The sequence below is a fragment of the Sciurus vulgaris genome, assembly GCF_902686455.1.
Source record: "Sciurus vulgaris genome assembly, chromosome: 2".
Classification (NCBI taxonomy): Eukaryota; Metazoa; Chordata; class Mammalia; order Rodentia; family Sciuridae; genus Sciurus; species Sciurus vulgaris.
In genome coordinates, this window is record NC_136462.1 from 159,260,639 (window position 1) to 159,276,755 (window position 16,117).

General features: G+C 39.1%; 1 protein-coding gene across 5 annotated transcripts in view; it reads right to left on the minus strand.

Annotated features, from left to right (window-relative positions):
- The window catches only part of RIN2 (Ras and Rab interactor 2), a 220,823-nt gene that overhangs the window by 171,748 nt on the left and 32,958 nt on the right, over nt 1-16,117 (minus strand). For all 5 annotated transcript variants that reach the window (XM_079123219.1, XM_079123221.1, XM_079123222.1 and 2 more), the window contains one exon: nt 8,578-8,694. In XM_079123219.1, the coding sequence (XP_078979345.1) occupies nt 8,578-8,589 (12 nt within the window). In that variant the 5' untranslated portion in view covers nt 8,590-8,694. Of the gene's footprint in view, nt 1-8,577; nt 8,695-16,117 lie in introns of those variants that run through there.

Here is a 16,117-nt window from a genome sequence, read left to right on the forward strand (position 1 = left end):
TTTCCCATTCCCAGACAAAAAGTAGTCAAGGAAATTTGTCTTGACTTAATAAAGATCCATTGTGCTGTTGCCAGACAATGACTATTTCTGGCAGAAGATTTAAAATCGGATCTGATCTTGCCCTTCCTTTTGATTCTGTTAGTGAATAGGCCCACACTATTAAACAGTTCCCGAGTGTGCCGTTCTGATGGGGGTGGGGAAAAATGGGTGTTAGAATAACTTATTAAATTTTATTTGAAAATAATTTTGAACTCACAGGAAAAATTGCAATGTTCCATAAGTCTTACCACTAGATAAGAAGAAAAACAACACAACAGAAAACAAGCAAAAGACATGACCAGACATATACCCAAAGAAGGCATATGAATGACAAGCCTGTGATTCAGTACCATGAATCATTAGGGAAATGCTAAAGTCACTATAAGATGCTACTCCACACCTATAACAATGACTAAAGTAAAAGAGTCTGAGGATCCATCTGTTGGGATACATACAGAGAAAATGGAACTCTCATACACAGCTGCTGGGGGTGTAAACTGGTACATCCTCTTGGAAAACAGTTTGGCAATTTCATAAAGAAATAAGCACATACTTACCATATCACCCAGAAATTCTACTCAAAACTACTACACATAAAGACTTGTATGTGGATGTTCATAGCAGCATTACTCATAAAAATAAAACTAAAAACAATCCCAACATCCACAGACAGAAAAATGGATAGGCAAAATGAGATATATTCATACAATGAAATACTAGTCATTGGTTAAAAGGGAACAAACTTTCGATACCTTGATAACATTATGTTGAATAAAAGTAGTCTGGCATTAAAAAAACATCTATTATATGATTCTATTTACATGGAATTTCCAGAAAACTGCATAAATTTATTAAATCACTCATGTGTATACCTGGTAAATTTTATGATAGGTAAATGTACCCAAATAATGCTGTTTTTACAAACAGGAGCATACTCCTAAACATTATGTGCTGATTTTTGTCTACTCAAAACTATAACCTGAAGAGAGTTTAACATCAGTTCTCTCTCTCTTTTTTTTTTTTTCCTGACTATATAATGGTTGGAGGCATTTAGCTTCTGTAGTGCTCACTTTTAAAAGCTATATATTCCTTCCATTCATTCCTCAAAACCTCTTGAGCATCCTGTAGCAGATGCTAGGGGTGCTTCACCCATGTCTCCTCAGTACCCACCATCCCCAGACATGTCCAGGGCTTCCCTCCATAGGTCTCCATGACTACTCCTCCTGACTGGGAATAGAAGCATATTTGAATCACTCGTGGGTAGTCCATAAATGCCACCTGAAACAGTACTCACCAAAGAAGGATGGGAGTTGTGGATACACACCCAGCTCCCTCACTCCTTGGGTGAAACAACTCTGAAATGAATTTATACCATCTCCCAGATGTCCCAGTAGGACTGAGCCCCAGGTGCCCACAGTAGGTACCTGCTCAGATACTCAGTAGGTACCACTACAGATGCTCCTTACTTTACAATGGGATCACATCTCATCCACAAGTTGAAAATATTATAAGTCAAAATGCATTTAATATACTTATCCTAGCTTAGCAATACAGTCCACTATAGAATATTAGTTGCTTCCCCTCATGATCCTATGGCTGACTGGGAGCTTTGGCTCACTGCTGCTGCCCAGAATCTCAAGAGAGCATTGTACTTCACATATTGATAACCCAGGAAAGGATCAAAATTCAAAATTCAATGTATCATTTCTACTGACTTTTACCCCATCATAAGTCAAGACGTGAGTCAGGAACCATTGGTTGCTTTCCTTTCCCTAACCCCCCTTCCTATGTTTCCACTATCCTTCCTGGAAGAAATTTACCAAATGAATTGCTTGCATTTAAATCTTTATCTCAATGTCTGCTTTTGGGGGATCTCAAAATAAGACACCACCAAAAAGTGACACTTATTAATTGGTTCATACATTTGGTACTTTCCATTTATTCCCTGCGCATTTAAATATAGATGGAAACCACTGAGCACACAGGCATTTTAAGACTATTAATAAGGCAATATGATTTCATTTGTAATTTAATTAGAATGCTCTATCAGGGCAAATAAGGGGGCATCATTAAGGTACTGGTCTTGAGGGGGCGGTCTGTGTTCATTTGCTTGTTTCCTTGGAAAATGCATGCTTCAATACAAATAACTTATGAGATATTTAATGGTTCAACACTTGGGTTTCTTTTTCAGATCTTCTACACACAGCCAGGAACACAAAGTCATGCCACTCCTAGCATATGCTTTATGACTTAGAACTCACAAAAAGCATAACACAGCAAGTCTTTTCCATGCTGACTTGGAAAAAGTCCTGCAAATTTATGGCTGCAAATTCCAACCAATATGAAAGCTTTGCCTCTTCTTCTTCCAGCTAAATTGTATCCATGCCAGAGGAGAGAGCCAAGGTATTAAGAGAAGCAAAGAAATGACATTTTTATAGAATTCAAAGCCTTCGCCTAAAATGTAGGAAAACATACACATCCATAAAATTGACAATTTAATTCATTCTACTTACTGCTCTTATTTCATTCTGACAAGCTAGAGCAACTGGTGTGTGCTGATTTCAAGTCAAAGCATTTCGGGCAGCTGCTGGGGTGGTAACAGGTTATCCTTATGGGAGGAACAAGTTCAGCAACTTCAAATGCTTCATGAGTCTAAGATGAACAAAGTCATCATACAAGATAAGGTAATTCCCAGCTAAGGTCTGAGATAATGAAGAGGTTTCTGAAACCTAAGGGTGTGCAGCTTTTAATATCATTTTATCCCTCATTAATAACAAATTAAAATATCATTATGGATTTGGGATTCTGCCCGAAGGGATCAATAAAACTGGCTTTTAAATTTCACACCACAGTTTCCCAACTTAGTAGAAAGCGGAGGAAGCATGATATACTGCCTTACAAGCCTTAAAGTCAATAGTAAAAACTCATCCAGCAAAGACAGAATATGTTGTTACACCCCTTGATTTAGGTTTGACCATGACACCTGCTTTGGCCACCAGAATAATTTAGAAATGTCTGTGTGTCAATTCCAAGCCTAGGTTTTGGAGGCCTCTTGGGTTTCTGCTTGTCCTCCTCCTTGACAACAGAAGAACCTTCAGGTGGCAAGTGCCGGCCAACCTGTCTTAGGATGTATTTAGGTGGTTCCCACTTTAACTTAGCCATCAGCAAAGAACTGAGCTGGATCTAGGCCAGAGACAAAGTCATCTCGCTGAATCTAGCCTGCATTAGTCAATCTCCAGATGTGTGAATTACTCAACCAAGATCTGTCCAGCTGAGCCCAATCTACATCAGCCTAACCCTGGTCAAGTTTTAGTTACATGAGTTAAAGAGACCTTATAATCAAAATTTCCACTGAGTTTGGGGTGGTTGCACATGCAAGAGCTGATGAAGGGGGAAGTGGGGAAGTACAAGAAGCCAAAGAAATCATGCAAAATAGACTTACCCTCTTTCCTTCCCTGGGCTAATGGGTAGCAAAATACAGATTATAATTATGATGCTCATAATTGCTTTAAAAAAGTCCCCTTAATCTCTCCCCAAAATACGTCAACTTTTGTGTCCCTTAATGGAATGATTCCAAGATGCATCCTCCAGTGTCAGAGATGCCCAGTGGGACTGAATCCAGGAGCTGCACAGTAAACTGCTCCTAGTTGCAGACTGTTCTCCCTTCTTATCTCACTCCCCAATTCATTGTGCTTTTGGGAATCACTGCCCATATAGATACTTGCAACCCAATTCTTGACCCAAACTAAGACACAGTCTCATTTTTACAAATGAAGACTAACATTCATTGCACACTTGAATGTTTCAGACACCATGACATATAATGTCATCTCTCTGAGCCTCCTTTTTTTCACCTGTAAAATGGGGACAAGAATAGTACCTCCTTCCCTGGTGTGAAGTAAGAACATGAAATATGTTTACGACTGGACCTGACTCACAGCAAGTTTTCCAAAAATGCTATTTACATGCAAGACTTACTTATCCTTCCTGTCAGGCTTCTGAGCTCTGTTGGAAAAAGAATGGAATAGGATTGAGAAAAATAAGATGAGAAAAAAAAGGGGCGGGGAGAGAGAGAATTACTAGAGAAGAAATACAGTCCTTCACATTAAATCACTTGAACATTCTCAGCCAGCTGATGGCAGCACCTGCCTTTCACTAAACAGCACAGAGAACAACATTGAATCCATTGATTCTGTTTAGTTAGTGAAAGGCTACTGCATCAAGGGGAGGAGAAGCCTGTGTTCCAGACAATATAAAAGAGGAGTTTCCAGTGGGAGAGGTGGGTCAGGTTGCCCCCACACTCTTCCAACTAACGAAACCCATCAGATAAACCAAATGAAGCCTGAACAGAGTGGCCTGACGGCAGGAAGAAATAGTGCCCTATCAGGCTTGTCAAATTCAGTGAGGGTCTCTTTCCACAGACCCAGCAGTGAAAGCAACTGCTTATTTTTCCCCTCCAATCTGTCTTCTAAGCCCTCATCATTTGCTGAGAAGGGGAGAAAAGAATAGCAAAGGAAAAAAAAACAAAAAACAAAAAAAAAAAACTTCCAATCACCAAATGTCAACACCATGACATGCTCTGCTGCCCATATCTCAATTCCCCCTTTCAGACATAGGGAGCCAGAGAAATGGGGATCACCCATGACTTTTCTATTCTGCATCTATCTCAGTCTCTTTTTATCACCCTGTCTGCTCAATCCTGTGATGCGGTTTATATCACATTATAAGCCATACAGATAGCCTCCTTTCCACCATCTCTATTGCAAAGCTGGTAATTCACTCAGCAAAATATTTGCATTTTAAGTGGTGTTGTAGGTTGCAGAGATGGCCACACCTCCAGCTCCCTGAATCCCCGCCATTCGTGTAAGGTGGTTTAGCAGCTCCTCCCATCCAAGGCTGAAAACTGTTTGTCATCTCTTGAATCTGGCCTGACCTGTCACTTGCTTTGATCAAAAGGACATGACAGCGGTAACATCATTTTTAAGCCCAAGCCTCAGGGGCCTTTCATGCTGCCTCTTTGGGAGCCTGGCTGCCATGTGGACCAGCTCAGACTACCCTGCTATAGGATGAGAGTCTTCTTTTCAGGGTGTTCTTTTTATTTCAGATTTTCATATTAGGGGTACTCAATCAATAAGCCAAGCAAATGTTAAAAAAAAAAAAAAAAAAATCCAATGTCCTGAACACTTCCAATCCTAAGTATTTAAAAAAAAGGCTATTCAGCCTATCTTGAGTTTTGAGGCAGTTGTTAGGCAGTAAAGCCAATTGATTATGCAATAAAAATACAATTAATTAAACTTAGGATCGGGACGTAGTACAGTGGTAGAATACCTAGCATGTATGAGGCTCTGGGTTCAACCCCCAGTACAAAAAAATAAATAAATAAACTTACTTAATATTTGGCATGAATTTATCTATCCTTCATAATTAAAAAAATATGTATTATTATACCCCTATAGCTCCTAGGTATATAGTTGATTACTGGATGCTCTGGACTTGGATTTGTTCCCAGTTCTCAAGAGACTGCAGTAACATATATATATACATACATACCAAAACAAAAGGTAAAAAACACAGTTCCATAATTTCCATGAGCCAAAGCTGACCAAAAGTTACATACTTCGTATTTCTACAATTCCTAGTTATTTTCTTTTGCTATAAAAGAATACCCGAGACCACATAATTTTTTTTTTTTTTTTTTTTTTTTTAGTTTTTGGTATCAGGAATTGAATCCAGGGGCACTCAACCACTGAGCCACATCCCTAGCCCTTTTTATGCTTTATTTTGAGACAGGGTCTTGCTGAGTTGCTTAAGGCCTCATTAAATTGCTGAAGCTGGCTTCAATATCGCTATCCTCCTGCCTCCTGAGCCACTGGGATTACAGGTGTGCACCACTGTGCCAAGCAAGATGAAAAAGTTTATTTTGGCTCATAGTTCCAGACGCCCAAGAGCACAGAGCAGCATCTGTCTGGCAGAGGACCCAGAAGCTCTGCTGAGGGCCTCATGGTAGGCAGGTACAGGTGAAAGAGAGTGGGGAGGGGCCAGGAGTGCTTCAGAACAACTCACTCTCTCAGTAATCGAGCCAGTGCCCTGGGAAAAAGAGCTCATTCCTGCAAGAAAATCATTAATCCATTCAGGAAGGACCTGTCCCAACAATCCCACACCTCTTAAAGGCTCCAACATTCTCAACAGGGTCATTTTGGGAACCAAGCCTCAATGTGAGTTTTGGTGGGGACAAACACAGCACATGCCAATGTTAGTTCTCTAGTGGTGTGTATCTGCTTTCTCCTCCCTTGAAATTACTCTACTTGGATAACAACCTGGTAAAATAAAGTGTCTTGGAGCCCTATGTAGTTCCTGTTAGTATTTAGTTTAGAGTTGCATTTTATGGCAGTTATTTATTTATACAAGTCAAACTTAAAGATGTTTTATCTAACAGGAAAGACAGAGGAAGTGCGAAAGAACTCTTTGGCTTCGTCAAAGTGCATTACAGTGGAGACCAAGTCTAAAGAATCCCTGAGCAGATAAAACCAGTCAGGTTTCCTAAGTGACCCAAGCTTTGCTTGATTTGTAAACAGAAGTGAAACTTAACTTGAGCTATTCCTTGTATTTCCAATGTGATAAACCAAATAAGACAAGCAAATGGTTTTAAACAAATGTTTTCTTTCCTTTACTTCTGTGTCCATCCTATAAAAGCCCTGCCCCCTACACTCCCCCTTGTTTCCCTTGGTAGAGCTCCAGCACCATTTCTGGTTTGGATCTTTGTGATTCATGAATTGTTGATTGCTCAAACAAACTCTTTAAAATGCTATTGTGCTTTGATTTATTTTTTTAACAGTCTCAAAAGACAAACTTTCAACATCAAGATAAGGCTTCAGTATTTATATCTGAAACTATTCACATTCTTACCCTATCATCATCACCATCAAGAAAACTCACACTTAATACTGTTTAGTACGTATTTAATATGCACTTATAAATGATCTACTAAAGGTCAGGGTTTGTGCTGGAAGAAATGAGGTGAGGCATATGAGAGGGAGATCAATCTCTCACCTTCAAGGTCAAAGGAGGGGTAGAAACCTCTCACAATGATTGTCATTTTACATGATAGAGAAAAACATATTGTATAAGCTCACAGAAGGAAGACTGACATCTTCCCAAGAGAACTTTATGCTTAAGCCAAGGTAGGAGGTATTTAACCAGGGCCTCATTAAGGAAATAGAGTTATAACATATTGTTGAAAGCTAGATCTCTATAGTTTTATCCTCTTGTTCTCTTACTCCAAAAAAGTTTGCTCTCTGAAAATAGTTGTATCTGAAGGGATCCAGCTCCCAACCCAGAAGAACCATGGTTTTGGAATAGTGATGAATCTCACAAGCTTGAAACTAGGCAGCCCTGGGTTTGAATCCCAGCAACACATTCATTCGTGGTGAGGGCTTCGGTCAGTCATTTACTCTCATTTGACCTTCATCTTGGTACTTGTAATTGAATATAATGATATTTACCAATTGTGTTTCTGAGAGTTTAAATGAAGAGCTCAAAAGGAGAATGTTTACTTTGTTCATGAATCTGCCACAAAGGCAGGGTTCAGCAGGGACAGATCATCTGGCACAGCTTGTCTCTGCTCTCCCAGCATCAATGGGGGTGACTTGGAAGGTCTGGCACCAGCCTACTAAGGCCTCCCTCTCATGTCAGTGGGTTGTCAACCCCTAAACGTGGCCTCTCTGCAGGGTCTGGGTTTCCTCACTATATGGTGGCTGGGCCTCCAGGGCATGGATCCCAAGACCATGAATGAACCAGGTGGAAGTCACATCACTCTTGCTGATCTAGGCTTTAAAGTCACTTAGTGTCACTTCTGCCACATGGTCTGTGTCAAGGCAGTCACCAAGTCCCTGTCCAGATTCACAAGGAGAGAAGTAGACCTCCCCTCCTGATGCAGTAGCATTATTCTGGAAGAGCAGTGATAGCATCATGCCATTTTTGGAACATATGGGCTTCCATAGTGACCCAGATCAATGCCCCTTTAATGCTCATTTTAAGATGGAGATTTACAATTCTATAAGAAAACAAACAAACAAACAAAAAACAGATAAAAAGTGGGCATGAGAGAAAGGTAATGGAAAATGTAGGAGAAAGGGAGAGAGAGGAATAAAATGGGTACTTTTGGTACTCTGTCCCCAGTTGTCATCTGGGTTATTTGTGCTCCCGTTTCTAAGGTGGGGCAACAGCAGTGCCTAGATCACACTATGTGGTAAGAATCAAATGAAAGAATCCATTAAAATGTTTAAGCCATGCCTGGCATGTGGTTTGAGCCATACTTAGAGCCACTAAGTATGGGTGCTCTACGCTAAGTTCTCAGAGCTCCTAAACTGTCCTGATTGTGGGGCAGCCCTACTGCCACTATACCATGAACAGAATCCCTCCGACACCTGGAGGTAATTTCTACTGCACCATTCCAAAGCAAGGCACGCCATCTCCCCAAGTACACCAACAAGCCTGGAAATGAATAAAATTCCAGAGTGCCACGCACTAGGTACGTACCTTTTCAGGCATCTCTTCTCTGACTTCAGTTCATCCCCGATCTCCCCACCATGCTGAAGGGCTTGCACATTTGATCTTTCTGGTTGAGATTCAGAAGTCCAGACCTCTAGTCTCCACCTACAATACACAGAATCCATCATTTAAGATTTGTATACATTTCAAAAACACCATAAACAACCACACAGAGGAAGAACCTCTGCCTGACCTGGCTCCAAGAGGAGACATGGACAGATGAGAGCACAGTAGTGGCCTTTCCTTCCTATGCTGATTCATCTCCACCTCTGCACCAGGAAACTGGGCAGGGGGCTTTCTTTATCAAAATACTTTCTGTGCTGTTGCTCAAATTTTAAAAACTCCAAATGTTTTTTTCATTTTTTTTAAAAAAACCTTCTGTCATCTCCGTTAATTAAGCGACAATTCATTTTTTCCCTTATATCTTGCACCACTCAGCTCCTTCTAAAAGGGCCCCACAATCTTCCAGTCTAGGCATCTGGAGATGGCACTAACTTGAACATGAAATTCCCATATTACCTCACATTTCATTTTAACTATTTCTATCAATGCCCTACCCTTTCCAAATTATCTAAAAACAAGAATGCAGTCATCCTGCTTGCAAACAAAGAAAGCAAAATAAAATTGTTGGATCACAAATCTAGTTCTCTTTGACCATCACCACTAATACTCATATTCTCAGCAGAGGTGGACACTGTTTTAATTTAGGTTATAGCTTTCTAGATTGCTTTGTGCATTCCAGTATTCAATCATTCAATCACGGGTGTGCACATGTAGACACACAATTTCTTTTTTAAATAAATGTTTATCATGAATTTGTTCTCCTTGCTTGTTCCACTCTTGGGATGTCTTATAAAACTCTCTACAGCACTATAAAATTCTCTTATTTTTTCTTCACTACTTTCATAATTTTTCATTGTCTCAGCTCCTCTGTGTCTGCCTATAATTGACCTCCAACTTTTCCACCAGCACCTCCCTAGCACTCTGTAGATGTCACATACATCTCTTCCTTCATGTCTAGGCCACTGTTAGGTCTCTGGTCTGGAAAATCCTTCCTGGCCCTCTGCAGTTACTTAAGAAGATTCCAGTTCTCAGGCTTCAATACAACATATTTGGGCTTGAGTTCCAGATGAATCTCAGATAAAATTAACTTTGAATTCTCGTGTATAAAATGGGGTGACTATAATAGCAGTTATAACCTGCCTAACAGCAGTGATTAGAATCTATAATCTTTAGGATTGTCCTAAAGAACAAGGAAAATAATCCATGTAATGCACTGGCTCATTGAAGGCTACTCAGTAAATGAGTATTACAGTAATATCAAGTGCCATCATCATCATCATCGCCACTTTTACAGGAATGTTTAAATCCCACTCTTCTTTCTCCTTCTCCCTCTTTTTTGTTTTTGTTTTTGTTGTTTGTTTTGAGATGGGTTATCACTGTGTTGCCCCAGCTGGCCTCAAACTCCAGGGATGAAGTGATCCTCCAGTCTCAGCCTCCTGAGTAGCTGGAACTATAGGCCCATGTCACCACACTGGACTTACACTTTCCCTCTTGATCCAGATTTTCCTCTAAACTCCTACTTCATGAATAGAACCACTGGAAAATAATCTTAATAAACTCTAAGCTCAGGCTGGGGAGATAGCTCAGCTGGTAGAGTGCTTGCCTCACAAGCACAAGGCCCTGAGTTCAATCTCCAGTACTGCAAAAATAAAAAAAAATAAAAATAAAAAAATAAAAAAAACCTCTAAGCTCTATTTATACCACTTTACAGTAGCTTCTAATAGATAAGAATTTGAATTTAGTTTACCATCCCTCTGTATTCAGGATGGGCTGCACAAATGGTAGACTAATAGAGACAGTGAATAACATCAGGTTATCCTTTCAAGGAACAAAAATTCTAGTGCTTCTTTCCATATGCTGTTTATATTACAGTATTTAAGAAGTGTGTACAAATTAAATAGGTATACGTGCCCTATATTCTCACTGCTATACAGTTATAAAATCAAGCACAATTATAAATTGTATAAGAACAAGAATGTAAATCAATACCAAAAAAGCAACTTGATTCACTTAATGCATGAATGAATGTTTGTCAGTAATTAAGTCACTGCACACCAGTATGGTGGAGTTGTGCCTTCTATGAGGGAAAGGGCTCAAATAAGAGAAGAAATCAGTAATTACCCTGGAAGTAATATGCCCCATTGGAGAGGCTTGTGCTAGTAATTTGCCTATCTGAACTACCATGAAGCTTTTGTTCATTCACCTTTAGTAGATTTTGGTTTACCTTGTCTTGAGGCAAAAACATTATCTATAGCTAAACCCTTCTCTGCAACAATCCTAAATGGGATGACTTAGTCTTGAGGAAAATAAAATTAAACAACCTCAAACCCAAAGGCAGGCATTTAACTGCAGAACTTGGTCTCAAAGCTCAACATCTCAGGGGTTCTCAGCTCTGACTGCACATTTGAATAGCTTCAAGCTTGCACCAAACACAGGTTACATCCCAAATCAATTACAGCAGGATGTCTGCAGGGAAAACCCATACAACCCTGTTTTCTAAGCTCTTCAGATGATTCCAACGTGGTAAAGGTTGAGAATCAGTGACTTAGTAATTCAAGACTTTCAAACTCATCTGTCTTCCATCCACAGTGATAAATATATTTTATAATACAATCCATACCCAAACACATATGTATGAAACAGAAACACTTTATAAAATAATATTTATCTCTTACTACCAGTCATACATTCTGATTTTTCCCATTTCCTTATGTTTGTTTAAAAAAAAAAAGTTGGAGCTGGGTATGGTGGCACACACCTGTAATCCCAGCTATATGGATGGCTGAGACAGGAGGTTCACAAGTTTGAGACCAGCCTGGGCAACTTTAGCAAAACCCTGTCTCAAAAACGTGTGTGGGGGGCAGGCATGGTTTGGGGATGTGGGGATGTGATTCAGTGGTATAATACCTTTGGGTTCTCTCTATATATTGGTTTTAATCCCCAGTACTGAAAATATATATAATTTAAAAATAAATAAAACAGTATTGAATGTGCTCAACTTTATCTAATAATTCAATAATAATCCATTAGAAGTTTTTGATTCAGTTTAAAAACAGTGCTCTAGATGATCCAGAACACAATCTGATAAATTATTCAAGATTATGCCCTGAAATAAAAATAGATGTCAAAAATCCCCCAAGGAATATGAGAATAAGTCCTTATTTGTAGATGCCCATTTTGAATCGCTATATTATATGCCAAATTCCTCATTTTATGAAACAGGAAAAGGTCAAATTTGTATACACTTCCCTCTTTCAGGTCCATGGCTGTGTTTATTCTGCTTTGTCCACTAGCTGCTATTTTATACTGATATTTGCACGTGTCATTTTGTCTATTTGAAAAATCCTTAAACAATTGCATTGTGGACCCATGAGCTTAGAATGATGCTATTGCCCTGTGTGCTGTTTGGGGGCACTGGTGTTAGTTTTCCTTTGCATACAGACATGGTGCATCCCAGCATGCAGCAGGATACAGGTCTTTGTATCAATACTTGGCTGAGTTTTAGCATTTTGGCACTTATTTCCAATTGGGAGTTAAAGATAATAGCCCTCTAGAGAGACTGCTAAAAAGCACATGTGGCCTCACAGAGGAGGTTTGTGGTCACTAGTAATATCTTAATAGTTGTGCAGCTTTCCAGCCTAGAAGCCTCCCACCATTGGGTTCCGTGGTTTCGGGTCCCCACTGCCCTTACTTACCACGTGGACAAAACAGAATTAAATGTTGCTCCACAAGGTACAGTTTGTATGAATGTTGCTGCAGTAACATGCAGAAGTGTTTCAAAGCTTTTTGAGGATCTGAGAGAAGGGAACTCCATCAGGCAAAATGCTATTAGTCAACTTCAAAAAGGGTTTTGGCTTTGAAAAACAATAAACAGCCAAACTCAAACAATGTAAAAAAAATATACAACCACAGAAACGAAATGGTGTACCCCATTTATGTTCAATGAATCAAAATGCAGACTGTAAAAAATAAAAAAAAAGAAAAGACAAAAAAAAAAAAGAGACGCTAAACTGGTCTTACACTGACTATATATGACACATGCTATAAAATCTTACATACAGAAACTTACAATGCTGTCTACTTAAAACATGATTTATGTAAGAAAACAAAACTGTGTATTAAAATGAGAAACAGGCTAAGGCTTCCCTCTGAGTCAGGGTTAAGCAGCTGGAACAACTTGGGAAGCTGTCCCAGCCTTTTGGGGGTAGTGTGCATACAAGAGCATTTCTTCAGCAAAGGGCATCTGCTTTAGATTGTTACTGAACTTGAACAGGGTTATGTTCCTAAGAGAAATACTAATTCCTCCCAAACTTATATAGATGCCTCAACAAACTAGAAATGTTTCTAACCTTGAGAACTTTAAATTATCTTGAATTTTAATTTAATTTTTCTATAGAGAAAAGTCAAATTTATGGAGGATAAGGAGAACTGTCTTGCAAATTAAATAAATGTTGATAAAGCATCTGGGAAATATGAGTCACTATTCTCATCAGAAGCCCTCAAGTCCTTATAAAGGAATTTATAGGGCTGGGAAGATAGCTCAGTTGGTAGAGTGCTCGCCTTGCAAGCACAAGACCCTGGGTTGGATCCCCAGCACTGCAAAAAAAAAAAAAAAAAAAAATTAATTTATAAGTTAAAACTTGAGGTAAAAGCAAGTTGAAGAGAACATGGAACTAAGGATATTTCTCTTTCCTTGATCTACTTCTAGTTGGGAAACTGAAGTAGTAACTGACTTTTCCATGCATTTTGATAAAGTTGTCTAAAAGACTCATGCACACTGTTCATTATTGAGCATCATTAAGTATTTGCAAATATTTGTATATGCAGGCAACATGCTTGGTATCATTTTGAAATGTGATTGATACAATTCATCTCTAACTAAGCCCTCCACTTTTTTTTTTTATTCCGTTCTGTATACACTGACTATAGATGCACTACTCTTGGGATTGTTGATTGTGATCATTGGTATATTATTGTGATGGGCTGAATGTGTTCCCTAAATTTTATGTCTTAGAAACTTGGCCCCCAGTTCAGCAGTGTTGAGAAGTGGGCCTTTTGGAGGAAGCTGTATCATGAGGACTGTGAACTTGTGAATGGATTAATCCATTTATAGATTCATAGTTTAATAGATTTGGGGGGAGGGACTTTGTTATAACAGTGATCTCTCTCTGACCCACTTGCTCTGTCTCACCATGTGACACCCTCTGTCATGTTATGATGCAGTAAGAAAGCCCTCATCAGATGCCAACAAGATGCTAGATGGCATTATGCTCCCCAGCCTCCAGAATTACAAGCTAAATAAACCTTCCTTTTTTTTTTTATCAATGATCCAACTCAGGTATATTGTTATAGCAACAGAAAATGGATGAAGAAAATTATTTTCTTTGATCTTCTCTCAAAGGAGGTAAAATTGGTTAAGTTCATTCCACCTCTCTGTATCCAAACTTCACAGATTAAAAGACTGAGTTAGCAATTTGATTAATTTCTGTGGGTACTGAATACTGTCCATGTCATCTTCATGAGTGGACCATAGTGTTATCTCATTGTAAGAATTTGTTCACTCACCTACAAGTTTTTTCTATCATTTCAATCCCCTGTATGTAGTTCCTTACCTATAGATGCCTTAGTATCCACCATTTGGAACTAACATCTAAGTTTGTTCAACTTTTCTCACAGTTTTTCCTACAAACACAGGATTCCCAATTTTAGAAAGTATTAAAATATCATTCCATAATACTACTAAATGTGCAGTCTCACAAAGTAAAACCAGTTTCTTTGTTGTAAGATTTCTGGAGAATCCATGCTAGCATAATCTAAAAGGGTTACAACATGTTTCAGCATATTCCAAAATACTTTGAATTTTTCTTCATGAAAATCTCAGGATTAGGCCAGTTGTCAAAGATGCTGTCTTGGAGTACTTTTCTCTCCTACTTTTCTTTTTCTTTCTTTAAATTACTTGTATATATATTTGCCAGCTTTAATTAACACCTAAGATAATCAGCTTATAAAAAGAGAAAAGGTTTATTTTGGAACACAGGTTTGGAGGTTTCAGTTCATGATCGATCCCACTGCTTGTAGGCCTCTGGTGAGTCCCCACATCTCAGGAGCTTGTGGCAGAGCAAAACCACTTATATCTTGTCAGGGAAGCAAAAGAGAGTGAGAAAGGAGCATGCCCCCAATAACCTAAAAATCTACCACTACAACCCACTTCTTAAAGGTTCTACTAACCTCCCAATAGCTCCACCTTGGGGACAAAACCTTTGATACATGGGTCTTTGGAGGACATCGAAGATTAAACTACAGCACAAGCTATCTTTCTGAGGAAGAAGTGAAAGAGGAAAAGTAACATTCAAAGAATACCTTGCTACTATTATCAGAGTTAAGACCTATTTTTGGCTGTCCAATATAGCAGTCACCAGTCATATATGGCTTTTGATCATTTGAAGTGTGGCAAGTCCAAGTAGACATGTGTTGTAAGTAGAAAATACACACTGGGTTTTAAAGACTTAAGACAAAAAAATGTAAATTACCTCAATAATAAATTTCCATAGTAAACACATTTTGAAATACTTTGAAATAACTGCACTGGTAGCTTACCTTACATTTCAGCTGGATGGTGTTGCTCTATGGAATACTCCCCAAAGCCTTTCTAGTCACAAATATCCCTTGGCTAGGCTGGAATATTTGCTACATTCTGAATACACACACACAAACACACACACACAGACACACACACACAATGCCATATTCTGACACAGAGACACGTAGGATGTGCACACGCACACACACACACACATACACACTACTATATTCTGAATACACACATCTCACAGAGACACACAGGATGCACATACATACACACACACACACACACACACACACACACACACACATACACGGTGCTATATTCTGAACACAAACCACATATACACAAAGTGGCCACCCAGTTTATGACACCTTACCCTCTGCTGCCACCTGCTGTTGACATCTTGCCCATCTCAAAAAACAACAGGCACTTGGCTGGCATTAAGAAATGATTACAGACACTTTTCTCCCTTGAACCACCCTGCAGCCTGTGAAGTAGGGAGCCTTATATTCTCATTTCCTAACTGGAGGAGGTGAGGAGACCGGCTTAATGCCATGAGTTGGCAAAACCCAGATTCACTTTGGCTTGTCACTTGCCAGTGCCCGCCTTTGACCCACTGGATGACTCCTGTTCTGAGTTTCTCCCGACATGGATCCCTTTCTCCTTTGAGTCCTCACCTTACTGAATTTATAAAGCTTAGCTTATACCTTCCTCACAGAACATATTACTCATTACATAATATTATCTTTATTTTAATGTTTGTCTCATCCACATGATTCCCCTGAGGACCAGGATAGATTCTGCTCTTGTTTAAATCTTCAGAGTGAATCACATTTTGAGGCCTCAGTCAATATTTGATTAATGCAAAGCATATTACAA